The sequence below is a fragment of the Aethalodelphis obliquidens genome, unplaced genomic scaffold (assembly GCF_003676395.1).
Source record: "Aethalodelphis obliquidens isolate GAN/ISIS:26980383/991018 unplaced genomic scaffold, ASM367639v1 scaffold8, whole genome shotgun sequence".
In the NCBI taxonomy this organism is placed as follows: domain Eukaryota; kingdom Metazoa; phylum Chordata; class Mammalia; order Artiodactyla; family Delphinidae; genus Aethalodelphis; species Aethalodelphis obliquidens.
The window spans coordinates 16,977,564-17,002,119 of NW_020837952.1; the positions used below are offsets into that span (position 1 = coordinate 16,977,564).

The 24,556-nt window shown below is 36.9% G+C and overlaps 1 protein-coding gene across 2 annotated transcripts in view; it reads left to right on the forward strand.

Annotated features, from left to right (window-relative positions):
* The window catches only part of RAP1B (RAP1B, member of RAS oncogene family), a 45,697-nt gene that overhangs the window by 13,190 nt on the left and 7,951 nt on the right, over nucleotides 1–24,556 (forward strand). For both annotated transcript variants that reach the window (XM_027106967.1, XM_027106968.1), the window contains 2 exons: nucleotides 22,980–23,061; nucleotides 24,139–24,207. In XM_027106967.1, coding sequence (XP_026962768.1) covers nucleotides 23,005–23,061; nucleotides 24,139–24,207 — 126 coding nt within the window. In that variant the 5' untranslated portion in view covers nucleotides 22,980–23,004. The remainder of the gene's footprint in view (nucleotides 1–22,979; nucleotides 23,062–24,138; nucleotides 24,208–24,556) is intronic.

Below are 24,556 nucleotides of genomic sequence, written 5' to 3' on the forward strand. Positions count from 1 at the left end.
TCCCACCATTCCCATCAGTGATTTTGTTTTGCCACCTCCTCAAATACCCTATGCCTGGCTCCTTAACTTCCTATCATGCCAGGGTGTGGCCCATATGGGCCAGGCTACATCTAATAGAAACATAATATCTGATGAAAAATGTCTTATTATATGGACATACAGATGTGTGTGTTTACATTTATCTTTAGAGAGACTCATCAGTGTCTGAATAGATACAGACCTAAATGAGTCTTGATGTATAACCTTGCTTTATAGAAAATGAAAATGGTAGGTTTTTCAGCCTCTCTTGGTAGCTAGGGTGCAAGTACTTAACATAGGACCAAGACACAAAGGATTTTTCTGAAACAAATCTGAAAGGAAACTTTGCAGAGCCCTAGTGGCATGAATGCTTTAATCTTAAGCTGTTTATTATGTTAACTACTTCCAAAATCAAAGTGAGCAGATCTAATAGATCAGATTTAGCTCCAAATGTAAAAATTTAGTGCTTTACCCAAGATACCCTTTTCAGTTTTATCTGTAAAGCTTGATGGAGTTTTGGGATATGTTGGGGTCTTACATTAGGTTCCCCTAACAACACTGTTTTTTATCATCCTCACAAATGGCCTTGACAGCTGAATCTGTTGACTAAGTGTATAAGGTGCCTGTTGAATGTTATAAAATAGAGCAACATCAACTATGCCAGAACCAAAATTGTTTTTGATAGACAGTCTTAAGCATTCAGGTGGACCATCCTCAGTGATTCCTTTCAAGGTTTTGTTGTTGTTGTAGAGGTTTTTGCATATTATTTTGCAGCTAATTCCTCTTTGTAAAACTATCAGACAACATGTTAGCTATGTGAAATATTCTACAGCAGAAATTTTCAAATGTTTTTTAGTTACAGTCCTGTTTCTCCTTTCCCTAAACCATAGTAGACATTGATAATTGAGAACTCTTTCCCTTTGAGTCCAGAATCATTATTAACACTGCACTCCAGGTAGCCATTAATATTTTGAGTTGCTGTTTGAGCTAAAACCCATTTGCCATCAGTGAATTAATGGACAAGATCTATCCTTATCTCTTCCAGGGCATATCAGCAAACTTTCTGTAAAGGGCCGGTTAATAAATATCTTAGGCTTTGTGGACCACGTATTCTTTGTCACAACCACTCAACTCTGCTGTGTTAGTAGGAGTAACCATAGACAGTACGCAGTTGTATGGCTGTGTTCCAACAAAACATTATTTACGAAAAACAGACATGGTGAAGTTTAGCCTGTGGGCTGGAATTAGCCAACCCCTGCTCTAGGGCAAGAAACTGGTTTTGATTCATTCAACAAATAATTGCCTTCTGTATTCCAGGCACTATGTTAAGTGTTGGTTATGCAACAATTAACATTATACATAGATCTCTGGCCATGAACTATTTAAGCCTTAACTGAGTATTTTTTATGCTTTAGGCATATCCAAAGGGGCTTTTTGAGGAAAAATATGGCCTGGCCCATACATCTGCCTCATTTGTCAGTACAAGTGAGATCTTAGGCAAATACCCTAAGTGCCATGTTCTGTGGTCGTGGTGTTAACTAAAAGTAATCTCAGTATGCTTTAAATATCAGATGCTGTGGTATCAAAGTGAACATCCTGTTATTAAAAGGGGGAGGCTTAAGATGTGTGGATCTAGTATCTGTACTGCCTGAACATAGTAGGTACTTAGTGTTCGTACGGCGTTGTGGGATAAAACTGAAATTACCGGTTGTCTTAACTATCTTCTGCCAGTCCCTTGCAACTTCTTTCCTCTATGCAGCATATTGTTTCTGACCTCTTAATTTTGGTTTTCATTTTGTTACAGGTTTTTCTTGCAAATCAATCCATGCATTTTAAAAGTAGGCCACATATTAATCATATTTAATAAAATGCTTAACTTTTCTAGATGTATTGTCCAGATTTCTGTTAGAACTCCTTTTATTTAAAAAGTAGCTTTAGGGCTTCCCTGGTGGCGCAGTGGTTGAGAATCTGCCTGCTAATGCAGGGGACATGGGTTTGAGCCCTGGTCTGGGAGGATCCCACATGCCGCGGAGCAACTAGGCCCGTGAGCCACAACTACTGAGCCTGCGCGTCTGGAGCCTGTGCTCCGCAACAAGAGAGGCCACGATAGTGAGAGGCCCGCGCACCGCAATGAAGAGTGGCCCCCACTTGCCACAACTGGAGAAAGCCCTTGCACAGAAATGAAGACCCAGCACAGCAAAAATAAATAAATAAAATTAATTTTTTTAAAAAAAAGTAGCTTTAGTTTTTCTCAATATTGGTATGTTTTTCTTCAAAATATCCAGTACTGTTGATTACAAAATGAGTCAGATCTCTTGACTAATACTCAGAGATCTTCATTATCTTAACTGTAGACTCTCTTGCTATTTTTTTTTCCTGTCCCTTTGTACCTTGAGGTCCACTCAGACCGTGCTTTCTACTGTAATCTAATCATATTCCTACATTTTGCTGCCGACCTTTTTCTGAATTTCCATAGTATTTTTGTTTTTCTCATGATATTTTCCATGATTTTTGTCTCACCTTTCTTACAAAATTGTAAGCTTCTTGAGAGCAAGTATGTTTCGTTCATCTTTGTAACCCTTGTGATCACTTGCAATTAATGCATATTCAGATACTAATTCTATGAAAGCTATACTTTTCTAATTAAGGGACAGTGTTCCTTCATGACAGATTCCTTGAATTTTTATCCAAATGAGAAAAGTCGTGTCAAAATACATTGTAAATTGTAAAGGCCATACAAATATTGTTTGTTACCATACACACTCAAACTTTGCTCTTATACTAAGTGATGTACACAGTTTGGTTTTTAGTGTCCATGTTTTATTTCAGAGAAGAGTATGATCACATTGTGAAAAAAAATAAGCTTGTTGTACATTTGCAAGATTTTTTTTTTTTATTGATTGCCGGGAAGATGTTTTTATTTATTTATTTGGTTGTGCTGGGTCTTAGTTGTGGCAGGCAGGCTCCTTAGTTGTGGCAGGCGGGTTCCGTAGGTGTGGCATGCGAGCTCTTAGTTGCGGCATGCATGTGGGATCTAGTTCCGTGGCCAGGGATCGAACCCTGGGTCCCCCCGCACTGGGAGCGTGGAGTCTTAACTCCTGCGCCACCAGGGAAGTCCCTGCAAGATGTTTTCTAAGCCTTCACAGTTCCACATCTTTAAAATTATGAAACATGAGAGGAAGCAAATTCCTATCAATATGTATTCCACAAAAGACGACCAGCCACCTTGTTTTTCTCAGGACTGAGGATTTCTTGGGACATAAGACTGAGTGCTAAAATCAGGACTGTTGGTCACCCTGATTTCACTTTGATGTGGCTATCTTTTTTGCTTATCACTGTGTTAGCACAGTTTAATAAATGCCTGGTAACTAGACAGTTGGCTTAGTGGGAGAGGGGTGTTGGGACACTTGGGCTTTTATTTCTTAAGTTTCTGAATATTATTTATTTTGGATAGATGTTCTTTAATATTCAAATGAAAATACAGAAGTGCATTTGATTAATTATTTAGGAATATATTTGTGTATGACATCATGGTGTCCTTATCAGAAGGTGGTGCTACTAAATTTCTTAACTAAAAATTGTATCATCTGTCGGATGATTAATGCTTTATTTAAATGTACTTTATTAGATATAGCAAAGTCCTAGGCAGCTTGAAATTTTCCTCTTAAAGCAGTTTAAGCTTTGATCACAGATTAACAGAGACGGTGTTTGTAAGGAAACATCTAGGGTAGTGTGTGCCTAGTCATTCCTGTGCTGCAGTTAGCTTTTGTATGTGTTCATGTTATGTAAATCAGAGAACACCATGGCTGAGATCTCTCTAATAGCAGGTATATAACTTAAAGTGGCTACTAAAAATCCTTACAAATTTGGTCAGCAGTTGAGCCATTGTGGGACATAAACTATTCTGAGACATGCACTGTGCCTGGTAGTATTGATGGAAAGGAGCCATTAAAAATATTGTTACTTATACCAAAAAGATGTCCTTAATTTGATTAATCTATTGGCTAAAATAGGCTCTTCTGGGATGGTGTGCTTGGTTGTTATCCTTTCATTATTTTTCTTGTTTTAAGAATGTGAATAGAGTCCTTTTGTTATTTTAGCTTTTTATGGTTCTTTTTGCCACCTTGTGAGACTTGCCAGCTTATATCATGGACATTGTTGTAGAAAAATTACTTGAGCCTTTAAAGCAAGTGTATCCAACATTATATTCCTGTATAGAAATGTAAAGGTCAGATTTGGGTGATGAAAAGACTTGAGAAGACAAGAAAATGGGAACATTTAGATTAAAGTCAAAAAAGAATGGTGTCCTTTTCACAAGAGAAGGAGGAAATCTGCATTTCTTTGCTTGTAGTAGTTTTTGTTGATTTTTAATAGATACATTTTATTTTTAGACTAGACCTTAAAAGAATGTTGAGTAAACACTAGCAATGGTGTCACCATAGCCGTAGTATCTATTTATTCCTAGAGAAATCAGAAATAGGATGTAAGGTGCTTACTTCTGCCCTGTTTACAGAAGGCTTAAGATAAAGAGGAAAAGGACGAAGGACCAAGTCCAAAGACACAGTCTAGGCAAGTGATTTTTATATGTTATGGTTTATTGTACATACAATACAAGCTAGTCACTGAGTATTTTACACTGAGAAGCTCATTAAGCCTAGAAAGATTTTTGGTTTTGTACAGTGCTAATTTTTTCTGTTCATATTCCTTTTTCTCATAAACTGGCAAAAGACTCCATCAAAGATAAAGGCTTACAACTAAAATTATAAAACCTTAAATTGAGATTTGTAATCATCTAAATAAATTGTATATTTCAAATTAATACACCAGAAATATTGAGTGAAACAAATTACACATGGTACATTTATAATCTTCCTAAACAAATCAGTGTCCGTTCTGTACCTGAAGCCTTTTGAACACAGGCATTGAGCATCTTCTTTCTAATCGCTTTGAGAATAAAAGATGCTACTGCCATGTCCATACTGTTGTCAGTTTTTCCTCCATTGTCTTTGAGACCTATTCCAAAAGATAAAAGATACCTACTAAACCAAGTGTGTTCCTCTTAGGCTCCCTATCTGTTTTAATGGTGTCACTATCCATCTTTTTGATCATGCTGCATCTCATCTTCCTTTCCTCACCCAGTGTTGTCTGTCCTCATGTTCTCTTGAGTCTGACTTAGAAATTTCTCAAATATCCTTTCTCTTTATTCCTTCTGCCACTACACTGACTTAGGTCACCATCTCTTACCTGCATTAAACTCCTACTGAATTCCCAGAGTTCAGGAAACTAATACTCTGCTTCTGTATTCTTTCTAAAACACAGATATGTTCATATCATTTCCCAACTTGTAAACTTTGTTTCTGTTTCTTATAGAATGCAGGTCAAGGCTCCCCTTCCTCTTGTACCTAACCCCCTTCCCCATGCACTCATGATGTAATGAATTCTCTCATGCTAGTCCTTTTTCCTGGAATGCCCTTATCTCTCAGTGAACCTCCCTATTCCCTTAAAATATCCACTGGTCTGGCTTAAATATCCACTTAGTGAAACCTTGCCTGATATATCCTTACAGTCAGACAGTTCTCTTCTCTGCACCCATAGCATTTTGTTCTGTAAAATTGACTTGATTGCGAGCTAACACAGTACAAACACTATAAACATTTTAAAGTTCCATACTTACAAAGCATCTTCGGGGATGTAAAAGCCACCGAAATATAGCTGTCATATTTGTTTTTTCTCAGATTTCTGGAATGCCCTACCTCTTTGTCTTCACAGTTAAAACTAACATCTCTAATCTGTTCATGGACACTCAAGTGTATAATAAATTAACGTTTTCCCTTCATATTTGCATCCTGTATCCCCCTTTTTTCCACATGAGAAATGAGAGTTCTTATGAGGTAATGGAGTGGAGAGAATGGAATTGATTTCAGAAACATCAGGGTAGAATGGATCAGACTTGGTAATGGGGTGGAGAAGAGAGACAAATGACAACTCCTTAGGGTATACAATTTTCTGTAGTATACTATAGTATGCTTTTGAAGTCTTATAGGTGCTTCAAGTTTTAAGCACTGTAGACAGCTAGATAGGATAAAAAAATTTTCAAGTACCATTTACTGACTGCTTATTTTGTGTTAAGCATTTTGCATGGAATAATTTATTTTATTTGAAATTTTTTTAATTTTAAGAAGTACTGTTTTTTCGCATTTTCAGATGAGGAAATGAGGCACAGAGAGGTTAAAATATCATGACCAAGGTCACTTAGCTAATATGTGTTAGAACTGGCATTCTAATCCAGGAAATCAGATCTAAAGTCTATGCTTTTTTTTTTTTAATTAATTAATTTATTTTTGGCTGTGTTGGATCTTTGTTGCTGTGTGCTGGCTTTCTCTAGTTGCAGCGAGCGGGGGCTACTCTTCGTTGCACTGCGCAGGCTTCTCATTGTGGTGGCTTCTCGTTGCGGAGCATGGGCTCTAGACGTATGGGCTTCAGTAGTTGTGGCATGAGGGCTCAGTAGTTGTGGCACGCGGGCTTAGTTGCTCCGCAGCATGTGGGATCTTCCCAGACCAGGGCTCGAACCCGTGTCCCCTGCGTTGGCAGGCGGACTCTTAACCACTGCGCCACCAGGGAAGCCCTGTGCTCTTAACTGTTGTTATATTTTCCTATTTTACCATTTGTTTGTTTGTTTTTTCAATTTAAAATACAGTTAACTAAGGCCTCCGTGTGAGTGAGTGAGTATGTGTGTGTGTGTATCAGATTCTAAGATATATAGCAAATAATAAAGTTAATGTCCATACTTGGGTTACCTAAATTCAGTTCAGAAGACACAGCAGATTTTGAGTTATGTATGCCTATAGAATTTACAGCTAGATCTGACAGAGGAAAAAAACTGACAGGTTAATTTTTAGGACATGTCCAAGGACCTGGGGAGCAGGGGAGAGGAATCTGTCAGATCCGTCCAAATCCAACCTGTTTGGAGGGATCTGATAGAAACTAATATGGTGATCTTGAGCCCCCATTATTTCTTCTTGCCTGATTTTGAAACATTTTTGGGATCTCTGTTTTTTTGGTCACTTAACTACATTGCTCATGTATTGTTGACTGAGAAATCTATTAAGATTTCTTTATATGGTTTTTCTGCAGTTGTTAGATTAGTGATAAATTTTTATGCTGTAGTTAATATATTCTCTCAGAGATGTGATCAAGTACTGAACTTCGAAAGGTAACTACAGTGAAAAGTCCAGTAATAAAACTGGAAACATGACTTTAAATTGCATGTCATAGTATATGTTAGAATAAGCTTCATTTACTGGCAACATTAGTCCATGAAAAGGGTAAAGGAAGAATTTTATTCCTCTGTGAGGTGTTATAAATATGGTCAGAATAGAGAAAATGCTGTAAAACAGTTTGACAGTCTACAAATTCTATGCTCGACTAGATTTAGAAATCTAGTTCACAGAGAAGACCTTTCTTGGCAGAATTTAAGTTAGTAAGATTGGAAACATTTTTAAAAGAGGGTGTGAGGTAATGTTTGGACCTCTTAATTTTTCCTCCAAAAAATAATTTTTTAATCTGCTCAGAAGTTTTGAACACTGTCATTGTGTCCAAAAGATTAGTCCAGTTTCTTTTAATGTTTGAATTAGTTAATTTTATTTAGGAGTGAGAAGAGAGCACAGTAATCCTCTTTAGCTGCTAAAATACTACTTCGGGAGTTGGAGGCGGAAAGGAGAAATCAAGTATCATCTCCCCAGAAAGTGCTTAGTGGGAGTAGTGTCACTTGACTTCAGGAACCAGTAGTTAAGTGTTTTTACTTAGCCCTTTATTTATAATTTAAGATCACAGAATTTCAAACTGGGGGGGATGAAAGGGGGGAGGTCGTAGCTGAACAACTTGAGGATAGGAAAATTGCTAGTTACCAATGTTTTGGAAGAATTTTAATTTGACTGTAGCTATTTGGAGAATTTTAATGGAAAGGAACTATGAAATGTCGCTGATCACTTTTTAAGTATTGTTTCTTATTATAACCTATTTTTTACATTTATTAATGAGACTGATTTAAAGAATAAGTCAGATTAAAAATAATAATAAATAAGTCAGATTATGGGGTTGAGAGTAGGTGTCTCTGGAACCCAAAAGTTGTTGGTTTTAATACTATTTGTGCTGTAGAGCTTTTTTTTTTTTTTTTTTTTTTTTATTCCTGGCTGCTTTGGGTCTTCGTTGCTGTGTGCAGGCTCTCCCTAGCTGCAGTGAGTGGGGGCCACTCTTTCATTGCGGTGCGCAGGCCTCTCATCGCCGTGGCCTCTCCTGTTGCGGAGCACGGGCTCTAGGCACCAGGCTTCAGCAGCTGCGGCACACAAGCTCCAGAGCGCAGGCTCAGTAATTGTGGCGCACAGGATCAGCTGCTCCGCCGCGTGTGGGATCCTCCCGGACCAGGGCTCAAACCCGTGTCCCCCCCGCACTGGCAGGCAGACTCCCAACCACTGCACCACCAGGGAAGCCCAGAGCATTTTCTTTTCTACTGAAATTACAATTCCTACAGGGCAAATATAAGAAACTAATATTAAAAAAAAATTTTTTTAAAGATATATGCCCAAAGCATCTCAAACGTTCTTTCTTCTCCTCCCCTCCCCCCCTCTTTTCCTTTTCTTTTTTTTCTTTCTTTATTTTTTTGGCCACGCTGCGTGGCATGCTGGATCTTTGTTCCCCAACCAGGGATCACACCCATGCCCCCAGCAGTGGAAGTGCGGAGTCTTAACCACTGGAACTCCAGGGAAGTCCCCTCATTTTTTTTTTTTAAGTCTTCTCTTTTTTATTATTTTTATTTATTTATTTATTTTATTATTTTTGGCTGCATTGGGTCTTCGTTGCTGCACTCAGTCTTCCTCTAGTTGTGGCTAGCGGGGGCTACTCTTTGTTGAGGGGCGCGGGCTTCTCATTGCGGTGGCTTCACTTGTTGTGGAGCACCGGCTTTAGGTGCACAGGCTTTGGTACTGGCTCAGTAGTTGTGTCTCGCGGGCTCTGGAGTGCAGGCTCAGCAGTGGTGGCGCACGCGCTTAGTTGCTCCGCGGCATGTGAGAATCTTCCTGGACTAGGACTTGAACCCGTGTCCCCTGCATTAGCAAGCGGATTCTTAACCACTTTGCCACCAGGGAAGTCCCCCTCATTTTTTTTTAATGTCAAGAATTCCATTGGAATTCATGACATCTGTCAATAACTGATGAACTTAAATGGCAATTTACCTAAAAAAGTAACTTGTTAGTGGTCTTTTAAAAATCTAAGTATTTCTTTCCTTTGCTGGAAATGAATTATTAGTCTTTAGATAGTCATTCTTTTAGTCAACAAACATTTCTAGACCAAATAGGGAACACCAAAATAAATAAATAATGGCTACTCTGCATCTAATTGATAATGTTAATGACTAACACTTAAGGCTTTTATAGATAATATATATTCTTATTTAATCTGCCCATCAACTCTGTGAAATTGGTATTATCATTGTCCATATTTTACACATAAAAACACAAGCCTAGAAATAAGTGACAGGTCACTTGTAAATTGCATAGGTGGCCAGTTCTAGGTCTTCTTATTTCTAGAATCCATGTTTTACCACCCTGGGCTGCAAAGGTAGTATAAGTTTTACTTTTATGGTATAAGGAAAAACTAAGTTTGGTCCTCAAACTTAGCCAGATGGCTTCTTTATTTATTGATAATGAATTAGCCACACTTGGTTAAGGAATGTCTCTAAAAATATCAGTTGATTATTTGTTTTGCTTAAAATATAGGATTGCTTTGTGTTATTGAAACATAGGTCCATCATTTAAAAACAAAGAATCAGTGTATTTGCTTTTCAAGATAATCTTGATTTCAAGCATTTTCAAGGTAACCTTGTGGATACAAATTTTGTTACTGGATTAATATAACCAAAGTTTCCTTAATTCCTTTGGTTTGATGGTGTATTATATTTTATCCTGGATAGGATTAAAGCAGTCTTTAATTAGAATCTATTATTCAATGTTTTATGGGTCAGCCTGGTGACATTTGGTCCCCACTCCACATTTTTTGCATATTTTATATATAGACTTCTCCTTTACAACCACTTTTTACTTCTTTTTATATTTTACTTCCCAATCTTAATCCCCATAATCAATATGTATAATCCCCTCTACAACCAATCTCTTCATTTGGGGTGATAGTTGAAGAGAAGTATATTTCCTGAGGGAGAATCTCATGCCCATGCCCTAATCTTAAATTACTTTGAAAGAAGCCTTAACTGCACAAAGCATCTTGGACTAGCATGCCAGAAGGAAGAAGAAAATGTAGAAGGCGTTTGCATCTTGCCTTGGTTGAATGCCCAGTGGTTGTTGACAGATTTTCCCATAGGACAGCCTATGAATAGGGAGATTGTCCGTATTGTTTCCAGTCTTTTATTTAGTTTTATCTATATTATATTTGAAAGATGATAATTCTAAAATGTCTATATAATATTAACCCTCCATTATGAAGTTAGGAAAAGAATATTTACATTATCATTAAATTTTATTACAAACATAGAATTTTACAATTGACCCTTGAACAACACGAGGGTTAGGTGGACCAATACACGTGCAGTCGAAAATTCAAGTATAACTTTACAGTCAGCCCTGAGCATCCAAGGAGTCAACCAACCTCCAATTGTGTAGTACGTATTTATTTTTAAAAATTCATGTATAAGTGGATCCCACATGGTTCAAACCCATGTTGTTCGAGGGTCAACTGTGTTTCGTTTTTTATATTAATTAAGAAGAGGGAATATAACATTAGGATACTTTAAAAATTATATCTGAATTATAATTCTTCAAAACTTGATGTAACAGTACATTTTGGAATTGAAAGGGACCTTAGAGTTCATCCAGTCCAGAAGTAAAAAACTGGTGTCCAAATCTCCGTAACTCAAATAGATTTGTTGGTTTTCACAATATTCACAGTTTTTAGAATTTGAAAGATTTTAGCTGTATAAGCATTCGCTCTATTTGGCTGCAATCCACACCATTCCCTAATATTAACACCTTGCTGCTTGAGGCATTTGCATGCCTACCGGGCTGAGTAAGGCATCTCTGCTCAATACTTCACTTTCCCTTATTTCCTCATTTTACAGACAAAGGAACCTGGAAATTGAGAATAAATTTATTTATCTCAAATTATTTAACTTCTAAAATAGAGCCAAGCCTCTTAAATCACAAGATAATGTTGCTTTCTACAGCTTTTTTCCTCCTCTTAGAAGACAAGATAGTGTATGATTAAATCCTAAAGTATTTGGTGCAGCCTGTCAGAAAGAGGAACGATCAATGTGGGCTGAGATAGTGCGAGGAATACTTCAAAGATGTTTCCTGGACACTACCTTCCTAAGGACTGCATCCTGAGTATTCATGAGTCAGGAGCATTCTCTTCTATCCTGATCTATGTGTTATTCTTTCTACACAATGGGGGGAATCATGAATATCCTCCTGTCCAGAGCTGGCAAAGGAAATCACCGAGGGGCATTTTGTACATGTTGAATAACGGTACCTCCTAAGCCCAGCTAATGTTTAGATTCCTCCAGAAATCCCATTTATACCCCTATTAGCAAAGGAAGAAGGGGCATAGAAGCCATGAGCTCTCTCGTGGATCCTAGACAAATCTCTGTGACTCTCCCCAATCCACATTTAACTTCAGCCACAAATTAGTTGGAACATTATCCCACCAAAAATATTAAAGTTACTGAACAGAACAAAGCCTAATGGTAGAGTGTTTTGTTAAAAATAGGATTTAATATCAATTTGTTGAAATGACTGGGTACTGAGCTATAATCTCTCCATTCCCACACTATCTCCCTTAACTTGTTTTATATGTTTTTCTCCATAGTGCTTGTCAGATTGACATATTTTATATTGATTTTATTTGTTCCCCCACCCCACCCCGGGGCAGTAAATTATTGGGGCAGTGTCTTTTATTCACTGCTTTATTCCCTTTGCCTGGAACAGAGCCTAACATACAGAAGGGACTCACATATGAATGTTGAATATTGAATGCTATAATACAGTAATCTTGATTAGAAGGTGTCATGTCTTAGGTTTTCTTTTTTAATCATCAGGTTCTAGCACAATTCTTGGTTCACTGTAGGTCTTCAGTAAATGTCAACATGAAGTAAATAGCCAAGAGGTTTTTTTTAGTACATCTGTTTATCATTTTGTAATGCTTTTTAAAATTCCCCCGATGATATTTAGATTTACTCTTATAGTTCTTAATTGGGGACAGTAATATCTGAACTTGGGTGTGCCCTAGGTCTTGTTAAGGAAAAATATGCAATACAGAATGGTAGATAATTGAATCAGTTGTTTGCTTTTTGATATGTACTTTTATATAGTGAATACATTTAGACTAAAACTTTACTGATTTTTATTTTCTTTGACTCATAAATGTCTTCAGAATTTTCTGCTCAGAATCGTTATAGCATCCATTATTGTTTTGTATTTTTGTAAAAATGCCAATCATTTCTGATTGATGAAATATTATCTTAAATAAATTCACTGAACTTTATGTAGAATATGATTGTGTCTTCTTTCCTCAACTTTCATTTCAAGCAATTACAAAGCCGACACTGAAACTTGACTTGAGAAGGAACCATAGGGGTTTTTCTTGTCATTACATATCTTTGCTATGATTTTCTCTGAGACTAGAATTAAACTCTTGCTTAAATTGATAAAAAGAACCAATGAAAGCAAAGATAAGTCTCTAATGTATCACTTACTTCGATTGATTCAGGAATTGGTTGTAGTCCTACAAATTTTAGGGGATCTATATAAGTAACTAAAATTAGGAATCTTTAAATGCAAACGACATATAATACCGAAAATTACCCCCTAAATTTTTTATTCATAGATAAGTAGCAGAAATATTTATACATTTGAAAAATTAGTGTAGAAAATACTTCCAGTTGTAACCATAGTGGAATTTTCCGTGTTTTGATAGTTCTTTACAAATTTAATTGATTTTCTTCATCTGGAATGTTAGATTGTTGGAGAAGCTGTGTGAATCATGCTTCATATTTATAACTGGATAAATGTCTACTTGTATATATGCACTTTCTCGCTGATGAAGAAGTATAAATGAGAAATGGCACTACTGATAAATTCATTTTGCACGTATTCTATGTTCTTGCCTGTTTAGCCACCCCCCAAAAAATGGGCATCTGAGTTTCCCTCATTAACTAATGAGTTAATATAATTGGTGAATTCATAGATTAAAGCTTGATTCAAATAATTCTGGAATTTCAGATTAATATATAAACAGGTTATTGTTAATTTATAATTCATTACAGATAACTTCCAAACTGCATTCAGATTTTTTGGATAAATGCCATTACGTACAAGAAATGCCATAAAAGAGAGCATATATAAACCAACAAAATCAAATCCCATCACCTACAATGGAAATCAAACTAGAATGTTTTACAGTTGACCAATAGCACCATAATTCTTGGCAAAATGTTTAGCCGAGATATCCGCCATTGCTGACATCTTCATCTAACACTTTTTGATGGTGTTGCCGTTAACTTGAAGGTTGTTAAAGTCTCTTTCAGTGTCAGTTTTTCTGTTGATTATAAAATAGTTTTAATTGTTCTTCCCATCTCTTTAAATGGCAGTCCACTGCAATAATACATAATAGTCAGAACTCTGTAAATTTTTTTTACTGAAGTATAACAATGTTATATTAGTTTCAAGTGATTCAACGTTTATATGCATTATGAAAGTTATGATCACCATGATGTCTAGTTACCATCTGTCAGTAATTTCTAATATACTTCTAATAATTTCTAAGATACTTTGTATCTTTGTGTGTGTCTTAATCCTTATTTCCTACTTATGTACAAGAAGGCACAACAGATCAGCAGGCTTCTCAGAATACAATCCAAGTACTTAGAACTTAAATACTTTGCTACCCTATTTATCTTTTCTTTCCAGATTTTTTAGCATGATAATTAATAAAAAAGACAAATACAGCTTATATAAGAGAGGAAAATGTTTAAAATGTCAATATTTACATTGTATAGAGTATTTTTCTATAAAGCACTTAAAATAATAAGTTTAATTTTGTAATGTTTAATAGTTAACTCTTAGCCCTTTTTGAGAAGAGGCATACTAGTTATTAAGGTTTAAAAATAGAATTGAAAGAATTTTAATTGGTTCTTTTAAGCTTGTCTTTTCTTTAAACATACATCACAATCAGCATGTTATTTATCTGAAAAATTCCCTTTTTTGCCAACATGAATATTTTATAATTATAATTCATTGTGAGTTGAGTGACAGGCTAAACTTGGCATTTTTGATTTTCTAATGGCCACTTTTTTTTCCTGGTTTTATTGAGATAAAGTTGACGTACAAGCGCTGTATAAGCTTAAGGTGTGCAGCATAATGAACTGACTTAGATACATCATGAAATGACTACCACAATAAGTTAATGAACATCCATCATCTCGTATAGATACAAAATTAAAGAAATAGAAAATAATATTTTCCTTGTAATGAGAACTCCTAAGATTTATTACTCTATTAGGAACTTTTGTGTAATATAAGCAGTGTTAATTATATTTATCATGTTATACATTACATCCCTTTTATGCACTTATAACTGGAAGTTTATACCTTTTGACTGCCTTCATCCAATCCCCCCCCCCTTTTTTTAACTGCCAGTAGTTACCAATATATATATATTTTTTTTTCTTGCGGTACACGGGCCTCTCACTGCTGTGGCCTCCTGTTGCGGAGCACAGGCTCCGGACGCGCAGGCTCAGCGGCCATGGCTCACGGGCCCAGCCGCTCTGCGGCATGTGGGATCTGCCCGGACCGGGTCATGAACCCATGTCCCCTGCATCGGCAGGCGGACTCTCAACCACTGTGCCACCAGGGAAGCCCCATTGTAATGTTTTTTAAAGACTTACAGGAGAGTTATTTCCCAGTCTTTCTCCCTAAACTACATTTTTAAATGATTAAAAATACTGACATATAATTAGCTTTTTGTATTGACAAGGGAGTTTGCTATAAGGTACATTCCAGTTTCAGAGATGTTAAAATGTATTCTAAAAGTGCCTCTTAGAAAACCATAATTCAAAAAGAGTCATGTACCAAAATGTTCATTGCAGTTCTGTTTACAATAGCCAGGAGATGGAAGCAATCTAAGTGTCCATCATCGGATGAATGGATAAAGAAGATGTGGCACATATATACAATGAAATATTACTCAGCCATAAAAAGAAACGAATTTGAGTTATTTGTAGTGAGGTGGATGGACCTAGAGTCTGTCATACAGAGTGGAGTAAGTCAGAAAGAGAAAAACAAATACCATATGCTAACACATATATATGGAATCTAAGGAGAAGAAAAAACAAAGGTCATGAAGAACCTAGGGGTAAGATGGCAATAAAGACACAGACCTACTAGAGAATGGACTTGAGGATATGGGGAGGGGGAAGGGTAAGCTGTGACAAAGTGAGAGAGTGGCATGGACATATATACACTACCAAACGTAAAACAGATAGCTAGTGGGAAGCAGCCACATAGCACAGGGAGATCAGCTCGGTGCTTTGTGACCACCTAGAGGGGTGGGATAGGGAGGGTGGGAGGGAGGGAGACACAAGAGGGAAGAGATATGGGAACATATGTATATGTATAACTGATTCACTTTGTTGTAAAGCAGAAACTAACACACCATTGTAAAGTAATTATACTCCAATAAAGATGTTTAAAATAAATAAAAGTGCCTCTTAGATGATGCTTAAATAGTAAGTATAGCTAAAGAATTATAATATAGTTCAGTTGATTTTAACATGTTCCAAACTGGTTGTAGTGACAGGAGGACTAAATTAAGGATAGAAACCCACATATGATTGGAAAATAGTTTTAGGCTATGCATTGTATAAAATAGTTCTGGCTATGCATTGTACCTCTTTGCCTAACTAGAAGAAACTTTCTAAATTAGACAGAAGCTGGATAACAGCCCTCCTCCTGCATTCTTAATGTTTTATTAAGCTAGTAGGTAAAAGGGTAGAGCAGTGATTCTCAACTGAGGGAACATCAGTTCTCCTACACTGTATTGAGCAGTAGCCCAGACCATTGCTGTTATAATTATTTTTAAAGCTATCTTTTATTGATTATTACTATGTGTAAGTACTCTTGAGGGAAATCACTACATTTCATTCTTTAATTAGTTGAGCACATACTATATGTCAGTCACTGTTTGAGGTTCGGGGATATTATAAAACAGACAAAAATTGTTGTTTTTGTGGAGTTTATGCTCTTGTGTATCCATCTCACAACCTTACCATGTAGGCATTACTGTCTCCATTTTCCCTGTAAGGAAAGGGAAGCTCTGAAAGGTTTCATGACTTGCCAAGGTTATACAGAACGAGGATTTAAAACTTAGGTGCTGTGAACCACTATGCTATGCTGTCAAAATTGTCCCTCTTTTGGAGTTCAGTGAAAGAGAACAGTTGTTCTCAATGTCTCAAACAGCAGTTATCACAAATCCCTTTGAAATTCTGTTATAACTCTACCCATCTTAAAATTGTGCATGAAATTTTTAAAACAGAAGTAATGGTCATTGCCAGTCAATCAGAGTTGGCATTCATAATGAAATCCACGTTTTATCCCAGGCTTAGAATATGTGAACAGTTTTTCAAAGCTGGTGTAGTAGAAGGCACAGATTTGAAAAACAGGTATTAGCTCAAATCTTGGCTTTCATACTGCTAGACTTTTTTTTTTTTTAAGGAAAATAATATCCGTAGCATTGGTATTTATTAGAATTTAAATAAAAATATTTTGGTCGTTTGTCCATATTAGGAAATACTGGCCAAAGAAATTAATGAAAGAGAATGACTGTTCATTTATGGTTGTTACTTACCAGTGTTCCTTGTTAGAAAGCTGCTTATTGGTAAGTTAGATGTGTTTTGTCACTATGTTTTTAAATTTGAAAGTCTATTGATGACTTTCATATTTCCTACTTCAAAATTTGAAATGTTCTCAATTTCCTGTGATCTTAGAGATCTGCAGTAAAAATTCTTGGTTGAGTTACTAAAATTAAAACAAATTGATAAGCATTATTTATAATATCCACAAGCTGGAAACAAACCAAATGTCCATGAGCGGGTGAATGGATAAAGAAAATGTTATCTATATCCATACAGTGGATCTGCTTTTTATCAATAATAAAGAGATAGAAGGAACACAAATTACTGATAGAAGCAATAATATGGATGAACCTGACTCATTCTAGCAACAAGTAATACTCATTTATGGGTAAATGAAGCAACTGGGAAGTAGGACCCCAGGCATCGCATTAAGAAATGCAGTTCACATAAATGTTTACTTTTTTTAGTCAGTATGTACAAGTTTCCTCACCCATAGGCCCCCATTTCTTAGAAAACAAAGACCTTTTGGTTTAGTTTTTCTTTTTAGCTTGTTTACTTTGTGAGGATCTCTGAAAATGCTCAACTATTGTAGATTTTCTGATATTACATTTTCAGTTTCCTATTCAGGTCTGAGCCCATTTACAGAAAGAAGGGACATGTCTCCCTTTAAAATTTCCTGGAGTCAATTTTTATTTTGTTTCCTATCATGTAGTGTTCATTTTGTCTACAATACTAAATGTTGACCAATCTAGCCCTGAAATAGTGTATTTCCTAAATAGGTTCTTGTTCTCTCAAGGCCAATTTTTTTTTTTTTTAACAGGCTGGGCTGTTTGAATCTGGTCTTGACTATCATGCTGCTTTTAACCTTTTTCCTCTATGATGAAATTAAGTAATTAGTAAGTAAGTTGGGATCCTGCAACAAATTTCTGTCAGTCTACCTGAGATTTAGAAAAATCTTTAAGCATAACTCCCAACTAAATTCTAGACCAGTCTTTAAATTCAGTTTCTATAGCTCTGACTTCCACTTCAGCAATTTAAAGAGGCGGTTGTTTAGTATAATTTTTCCTTTGCTGAGAAACCCCCAAGAAAGGTAGTTCATTTCAGAGGTATGGGTAAGGAGCAGATGGAATAGAAGGGTATTGTGGATAGTATAAAGAGACAATGATTCAGGGAGGGTAGGTTTCCAAAGGTTTGAGCAGGGGAGTAAAGAGAGACAATCTTAGTCATTTTATTTTGAGGCTTCAGAATACCAATTAGAGAAGTTGATTATTGAATGTTATTTTTGTCTCATAATTTTTCTATATTTATAATTCCTCTTAAAGTATTAATTTTGACATTTTAAAAGTTGGCCGTGGGCTTCCCTGGTGGCGCAGTGGTTGTGAGTCCGCCTGCTGATGCAGGGGACGCGGGTTCGTGCCCCGGTCTGGGAGGATCCCACATACTGCGGAGCGGCTGGGCCTGTGAGCCGTGGCCGCTGGGCCTGTGCGTCTGGAGCCTGTGCTCCGCAACGGGAGAGGCCACAACAGTGAGAGCCCCGCGTACCGCAAAAAAAAAAAAAAAAAAAAAAAAAAAGTTGGCGGTAAGTCCTGTTGTTATGTTGCAGTTGTCAAAGTCACCGTTTTTGTAATTTACCAGTGTAAGTGCAAGAGTTGAGATTATATTGGAAGTTTGTAAAAGACACAGAAGTTTTTCCTAGAAGAGGTATGGCCTTGGCAAATAAGAAAGACATCACTAGAGTCAAGAAAACGGTGTTGGGGTAATTAAGTGGGAAGAGGCACATTGGGAACTGTCTGGGTAATGGAAGTGTTTTAAATCTTTTTTTTAATATAAATTTTCAAATATTTATTTTGCTGTGTCGGGTCTTAGTTGCAGCACACGGGATCTTTCGTTACGGCGTGCAGGCTTCTCTCTAGTTGTGGCGTGCAGTCTCAGTAGTTGCGGTGCGCAGGCTCAGCTGCCCCATGGCATGTGGGATCTTAGTTCCTCGACCAGGGATGGTACCCGCATCCGCTGCATTGGAAGGCAGATTCTTAACTGCTGGACCACCAGGGAAGTCCCTGGAAGTGTTTTAAATCTGAATGAGGGCTGTGTTTGTGGTTGTGAGGGTATTGGCATATGCCCAAACTCATTTAATTGTATGCTTAAGATCTGCTTGTTTTACTGGATGTAAATTATTCCTAGATAAAAATGACTTAAGAGTGCTTTAAATTTTTTTTTTTTTTTTTTTTTTTTTTTTTGGCTGTCAGGTCTTAGTTGAGGCACATGGGATCTTTGTTGCCGTGCGCAGGCTTCTCTCTAGTTGTGGCGCATGGGCTCCAGAGGGTGGGCTCCAGAGCATGTTCTCTCCTGTGTTTTTATCTTGCTTCTTCATGGTCCGTGATGCCATCTGAAGTTGTCAGCTCAGTGAAACCAAACTGATAGGACAGGAGCAGGTTTTTCTGCCATTTTTCTAGATCTTTGAGTTGCACATCAAATCTAGGGACTGATCACTTCACACTTGTTTGACCTGCCTGTGAGGTTCACAACAGTTTTCCCAGCCCTGTGATCATTGATTTCAAATTTGATAATGTAACCATGCTTCATTATCACAGAGACTGGATGATGACTTGGGAGCATGGCCTAATAAGAACCTGGCACTTGCCTCTCCTTTCAGCATTATTGATGCTCTTGAGAGCATCAGCTAGGACTTTCGTGTGCACCATTATATCAGCACAGAAAGATGGCAGAAAGAGTTTAAAATTTTTTTTAACAAATGTGTCCTTACAAACAGATTCTCAGGTTCCCTGATCAAGCAGAAGTTAGGAAGGTGCCACATAATAAACCCCATGGTTATTGACCTTGTAATGCTGTCGTGAAAGTTTAAGTGACCCGAGGTGATGTTTGGCCCATCACTCAACTTTGCCTGAATTGGTCACTGATGTTACTCATCTTTAACCTTTAGTGCTTGGGGCCAGTTTGAATTGCATTGGAGGCTCTCAGGCCTGTGTCCATCCATTCCACACGGAGCACTCCCTTATTCAATGAATGGAAACAAGACAGTACAGGACAAAACAAAACGTGAGACAAAATTTTGAGCAAGTAGATGAACAAAAGCAAAGCAAGTAGCTGAAGAATTATAAACTAATGGCAAAAATATTTATCAAATAGGACACTCCAAGCCAAAGCCAAAAGGCCTAACTGCCTTATACAAAAACCTACTTGGTACAAATCCTAGGGTAACAAAGTTAGCAATGTGAGCTCAAGCACTGATTGGAGCACCCGTCATTGTTGAGATTGACTCATCTGATAGGAAAATCAAAGAACAAACAAGTTGGACACAGGCAGCCCATTCAGTACACTTGTTTGTCTAAGGGCATCATTTGGAGTGATGCCAAATGAGGGTCTTAGGTTGACTGTCCCAAAGAACGAGAGACACCATTCAATATATAAACAGAAAACACAAAGCTGAAATTATTGATTACTTAAGGAAAAGCTATCCTGGTCTGATACTGCCTCCCCTGAGCAGAGCAGATTGCTAGTCTTATAGGGTTTTTAGGGAATTTCAGAGTCCAAAGATTCACAGACTTTCAAAGGCAGGAGTGAGTTAATGTCAACAAGTAAAAAGCAGTGTTACTCAGGTGAGGCAATTGCTGATTGGTTGGCATTTTGCTGCGTGTTCACTGAAGTGAGTCTTTTTTTCTTTTTTTTTTTTTAAGTTAATGATAAACAATGACAAAGAAGGCATCAAAAAGTGACACAGCCCAGCTACCTAAAGGATAAAAGATGCAGGGAGATGAGTCTAATTTTATTTGTGTTACAGTTAGTTGGTTTGCTCTTTGGGATGTTTAGGAAATTCTTGTCCCCAAAGTTACCATATTCCCTCTAGATGGGTTCAGAAACAAAAATTTATTTGAAGGCATCTTTCATGAAAATCCTAAGTTTATTTTTAAATATTTCTCAAATATTAATGTAGGTCCATGGGGTTGGCTAATGTGTGCATGGAACTGAATAGAATTATCACCTAAGTAATCCTTTTTTTTTTCTTTGCGGTACGCGGGCCTCTCACTGTTGTGGCCTCTCTCGTCGTGGAGCACAGGCTCTGGATGCGCAGGCTCAGTAGTTGTGGCTCACAGGCCCAGCCGCTCCACGGCATGTGGGATCTTCCCGGACCTGGGCACGAGCCCGTGTCCCCTGCATCAGCAGGTGGACTCTCAACCACTGCGCCACCAGGGAAGCCCAGTAATTCTATTTTTAAATGATTTTTTACATTAAAAGAAATAAACCTGACTGGAGTTATATGTTTACAAAGAAAGATTTATTTGTCCCAAATTAAATGCAGACTACCATGTGGAATATTCTTAAAGCTGAAAGGTGATTCAACTTTTATTTCATATCCTTTTTCCTAAAATCATATCTGGTAAGAACCATGCAGTTCACAAAAGTTATGGAGACAGTGTTCCGGAACTGAAAAAAGTCTATGGAAATAATGAGTTCAGTAAGTTTAGAAATGTAGGAACTAGTAAGTGAGAAAGTCAGCAGCCGACTTCTTTGGTGGTTTTTATATTTGCTTCCCTGACCCCCCCACCCCGCCATTAAGGAATGGAGAAAACACAGGAAATAATCCATGTATTTAAAGGTGGGAGTGAAGGAGAAATTTTTGAAAAGAAGTCCTTGGAATTAGACATGGCGTCTTGAGAAGAAATAAAGAGATGGCATATAGAGATAGGTAAAACAAATGCTATCTTCTAAGAGTGTGGACTGGAAGGAAAGAACGTATAAAGAGATTTAACACAAAGAAATATTATGCCAAAGTGAGTCCATTCTTAACTGACTGACTTTCAGAAATAAGGGGCTATCAATAATAGGCTGGTTTGCAGAAGCATATTCACTGAAGCAAATGGTTTTTGGTTGGTTAAATGTGTTTAAACCAGTCCTGGTATTGTGTTACTATGACTAAAGAACTGTCATTTCTTGATTAAGAAGGTTTAAAACCTATTCTGGTGGCTACTTTTGTACCATGGCCACTGGCCAATTATTTTTCTCTAGGAATGTGGGAGCTTTGTGTTCTCATGTTGTTCCCCACCCTGAAACTTTCGGGATCTCTCTTTCTTTCTCCTTAGTGTACTGAAATTTTCTAATGATGAGCCTTGGTATGGATTGTTTCTTTTCAGTTTTATTTTGTTTTGATTTCCACCATTTCAGCATACTGAACACTCAGTAGACTTTTTCAGTCTGGGCTTTCGTGTTCTTGAGATCTTCTGATTCCTGACCATTTCAGTTTCCTTGTGCCACCCCATCTGTCCCCCAACCCCACACCCCACACCCACTTCAGGAATATATATTTGGTCTGCTTTCTCTGCTAACTCACTTACCGTTTATGTATCTCAGACCAGCAAGTTTTTTCTATAAATGCCACATAGTAAATATTTTAGGCTTTGTGAACCAGACAGCCTCTGTTATAATGACTTAGCTCTGCCATTACAAGATAGCAGCCATTGACAATACACAAATGAATGGGTGTGGCTGTATTTCAGTAAAACTTTATGTACAAAAACAGGTAGTCAGTTGGATTTGTCTGCAGACCCCTCCCCTATCGTGTTCATCTTTACCAGAATGTTAGCTCAGTTGAGGTCAGGAATTTTTTTGTTCATTGGGTATATCTTTGTACTTAGTAGGCACTCAACTACTTGTGATTCAGGGTTGCAGATGGTTCAGTAAAGGGGGATAACATGTCTATTATTGCCATCTTATAGCTAACAGAAGGCCCCTTAATGTTGTTTTTCAGCCTTCCTCCCTTTTTTTCTTGATGGAGTAAATATTTTATTGTAATTGAATTTAGGATAGGGCTAAAAGTCACGTCTATAATTCTGCAGTTTCTTTCCTCCTCTGATGTTTTGTAAAGGGCACCACCAGCAGCATCCTTTAGTAAGTCTGTTTATGAAATGCTCCATATTAATATGGTATAGTAGTCATTTTAAATAAATGCTTGAATGTCTTGTTTATATAAGAAGGACATGAATACAAAGATAGTACTTAAGAATTCTTTTTGTTTTTTTTTTTCTTTAATAAGGTACTAGATTTTACAAATTTGCACCATGCGTGAGTATAAGCTAGTCGTTCTTGGCTCTGGAGGAGTTGGAAAATCTGCTCTGGTAAGACATTCTCACTGTACCCAAGCTATTTACTCCAAGACGTGTTCTTTTTCTGTTGAGTTTTAGGTTTTGCTTATTTGTCTTTATTTATTTGTTAAGGTGAAATCCCGTAATGATTTTAGAAGTAATATAATATTTTTCTTGTAATTTAGTCAACTTTTAGTTGTATCTGGGTAGATCATATTCTCTCTGAAACATGGGTTCCAGACTAGAATACAGTTTGGACTAAGCATGGAAGGGAAAGAACACATAAAGAGATTTAACACAAAGAAGTATTATGCCAAAGTGAGTCCGTTCTTTAACTGACTGACTTTCAGCGCATATAAATGGGTGTCTGCATTTCAGAGCCAGACAGGAATAAATTTTGGTCCATCTCATTGTGAGTTGGCTTACAATACAAATTTTGTTACAAAAATTAAATACACCTTATATAAAAAACTTTTTCAAAGATTACCTTTGACTGTCCCACCATGTTTTCTGTATCAAGAAATAGTAAAGCAAGAAAGAAGACACAACTTGACAGTGGTGGGTGGGGAAGGAGAGAAACTTAGGGGAAATAACTTGATGCACAGTTCAGAGTTTAGCAAAGCCCCACAGTAAGATAGATTGACCATCTTACTTTGCCACTTAAACACCTAGCACAGAATTTGACATGCTTGGATCAAACTGAGAAGTGTGTACAATGGAGCATGAACTGCTTTTTCATTTGTAAATATATCCAAAGTAATGGGGAGGTGTTGTGAGTGTGCACATATGTGTGTACACAAGATAATTAGCCACTTTCTAACTAAAATTCAAATTTAAGCCCTTAGGACTGAAACAGGAGCCATTTAATGATTTTTCAATATATGATCTCTAAATTTAGACTTAACCAATAAGGAGCTTGGTGGTTATTAACTTTTTTTAAAAAAGCTTTCTAAAGTAATTTTCCCACCACATGCGTATGTTCAAATATAGTTGCGGTTATGTTTTTTTAATCAATGGTACAACTAGCTATATGAAGTCAATACTTTAAAATGTGCAGAATTGAATATGTTCTTTTGGGGGGGAGTATAATGGTATGTTAATTTTTTTCAGACTGTACAATTTGTTCAAGGAATTTTTGTTGAAAAATATGATCCTACGATAGAAGATTCTTATAGAAAGGTATGTTAACTTTAGAAGGCCTTTTGCTTTTGACTTTACTATAAATATAAATTCTTGTTTTAGCTTAATAATTATTAAATGTTGTTTACAAAGTAGGACGAAGAAGCAGAGTTAATTTATAAAATTAATAAATTAATTTATTTATTAAAAGGGTAGCAGGGGTATATAATTTATTTGATAGCTCTCCTCTGCTTCCTTGCTCCCAGAAATTTTGTTGTTCTAATATGATGAAGGGGATGTGGTTATCTAGAGAAATGAAGATATATCTAAAGTATGGGAGAATTGAGATGGACAGTTACTTCTGGTATTATTGGAACTATTACTGGTTTTAAAATAATTTTTTGAGCTA